Source organism: Eurypyga helias, unplaced genomic scaffold, assembly GCF_000690775.1.
Source record: "Eurypyga helias isolate BGI_N326 unplaced genomic scaffold, ASM69077v1 scaffold13976, whole genome shotgun sequence".
In the NCBI taxonomy this organism is placed as follows: domain Eukaryota; kingdom Metazoa; phylum Chordata; class Aves; order Eurypygiformes; family Eurypygidae; genus Eurypyga; species Eurypyga helias.
Window position 1 is genome coordinate 47,680 of NW_010256108.1, and position 2,343 is coordinate 50,022.

The 2,343-nt window shown below is 37.0% G+C and overlaps 1 protein-coding gene across 1 annotated transcript in view; it reads left to right on the forward strand.

Annotated features, from left to right (window-relative positions):
• GADL1 (glutamate decarboxylase-like 1) overlaps positions 1-1,462 on the forward strand; it is a gene marked incomplete at its 3' end in the record, with an annotated part of 38,515 nt that extends 37,053 nt beyond the window's left edge. Inside the window, exon 13 of the mRNA XM_010153554.1 lies at positions 1,373-1,462. Within this exon, the coding sequence (XP_010151856.1) occupies positions 1,373-1,462 (90 nt within the window). The remainder of the gene's footprint in view (positions 1-1,372) is intronic.
• Between the last annotated feature and the right edge of the window lie 881 nt (positions 1,463-2,343).

Below are 2,343 nucleotides of genomic sequence, written 5' to 3' on the forward strand. Positions count from 1 at the left end.
CGCTGTTCCTTCTGACAGCGATATTCTTCTTGATGATTAAATTGTATTTAATGCATTCTTTGAAGTGAGGCGGAAAATGATATGAGCAGTTCCCAGTGCCCTTTCATGAAAGAACATGTCTCAGCTGGTGGGCTTTCCTTGTTCAGGAGACTGCCTGGGATTGTAATAGCAGCTGCATTCACAGTGGGGCAGAGATGGTGTGACCCAGCTACCAAGCTCCCCTTTAACTTCTTCTTTTTTCTTCTTTCAACCAAAACTAATGAGGATAGCATGTGGGAGGGGAGAGGGGTGTGTGAGTTTATAATCCATGTTAGAGTCTAGACCCCAGTTAAATATTGGGCTGCAAATAAAGTAGGTCAAGATTGACTGAGTGGTTTTATGGGTAGTGTTGGATGAGATTAGAAGGCACATCTATTCCTTATGCTATTGCTACCTGTACAGGTAAAACTGAATGAATGAATGAATAAATAAATAAATAAATATTGTTCCAAATTAGCAGGAAATGTAAAGAGACCCTGGGCAGATCTGCTGGGAACATTATCTCAATCATATATGAAACAGAAACCTCATAAGCACAAAATGCCTTATTTTATAATGCATGGTGAACAGCCATTCTTGTTGGGAGTCTTGCAGCTAACTCTGCTGAATTCAGAGGCAAAATTTCCCTGGAGGGAAGCAGAGATGTGGAGTCCCAGTCATTGCTTAAAAAGTCTGCTTAGATATTGGCAAGATATGTCCAGGATATGGAAGATAACCTGCAAGGGGTCCTGAGATTCTTGTAAAATGTGGAAGTTGAGAAAGCCAGCATTTACTCCAGTACTGTGTTGTGTGCTGTATGATATATGATATGAAAGAAGATTTGCATCATTCAGTTGAAAAATGATTAGATGTGCAAATGTTATATGGTGACAAAAATCAGGTTCATGTGTTTTATGTAAAATGCATCATATGAAATCTCCATTAAAAAAACTCCACTAAAAGTAAAGTGTAGTATTCTCTTTCAAGTTGCTTGAATTTTGAAATCTATGTTACCTCTCTGTGCCCCTCCCACACTTTTTTCCTAACCAAAGTCTTTAGTGAGCAAAGCAGAGTTAAATATGTATATAGAAATAATAAAGGAAATAGGAACCCCAACAAGTTTCCTTTTTCTGGCAGCAGGAAGATAAGTGGATGATATGAAAACTGTTTCTAGTTTCAAAAAAGGGAAACAAAAGGTTATTTGGAGAAGGAAGTTTTAATGAAAAGGGCATAACTCAAAGGCTTCTTGCCCCCCGCCCCCAAAAAGAATAAATAGCAGAACCCTTTGAGTTATAGTATCTATTCCTGTGCCATTTGTTACATCTCATAAGCAAGCATTTGTTTTCTTGTTTAGCCGGAGTATGCAAACATTTGCTTTTGGTACATTCCACCAAGCTTAAGAAAAATGGAGGATGGACCTGAATTTTGGCAGAAGCTACACCAGGTGAGTGACACATGAATGGTGTTATCTGTAGCTCACTGACTTATCTGTGTGCCATATAAGAACATGAAATAGCCCTTGGCTCTGCTCATCATTAGCCTATCAGTAGAATGGGGATTTAATCCTCAAATAGATGTTGGTAGGATTTAAATTTTTTCTCTGTTTAGACAAGGTTAATTTTTTTTATTTCTTAATGAAAGAGATTACAAATATTCAGCTTTCTATCAAAGCTGTTAGCAGCTGGCAAAACTGAGAGAAGAGGAACAGTGTTGTCTGCATCTCTTGTCTAGACAGAGTATTCATTACCTGTTTCAGACACTTAACGCTGCCTTGCTGTCCTTGGAACTTGTCTTGCATTATCTATGATAATCTATGGTAATGCAAGTGAGGAAGTGCTTAAGAATACATTTCTGATGTTAAACAGCCTGCAAATGACAACAGGAATACAATGTGAAAAACTTCATTGGTAAGCTTTCTGATAACTCTTTGCCACTGGTAGAAAATCATGAACATCTTGAAGAAAAGCAGCAGTAAAATTTTGAAATTACTAGTGGGGCACCAGTAGTTAAGAGTTAATTAAGAAGCCAGTAGGGACTGTGTCATTATGTTTTACTGAATAAGCTATTCTGTGAGGAATTGAATTTAATTCATTGTTTGCTCCTCTCTGTAGCAGCTTTGGTGTTCTGCATTTTATTTTGTCCCAGAATTTGCTACTAGAAATTTAAACTAGAACATAGATGTGTATACCATATGCATACTTGCATATGGTATGCATACTATATATATATACATGCTATGCATACTTTGTATACATGCATGTTTCCTTTAACGTTTGCTTTCCTTTCAGCAGTTTTCCTTTCACATATATATATATATATATATAT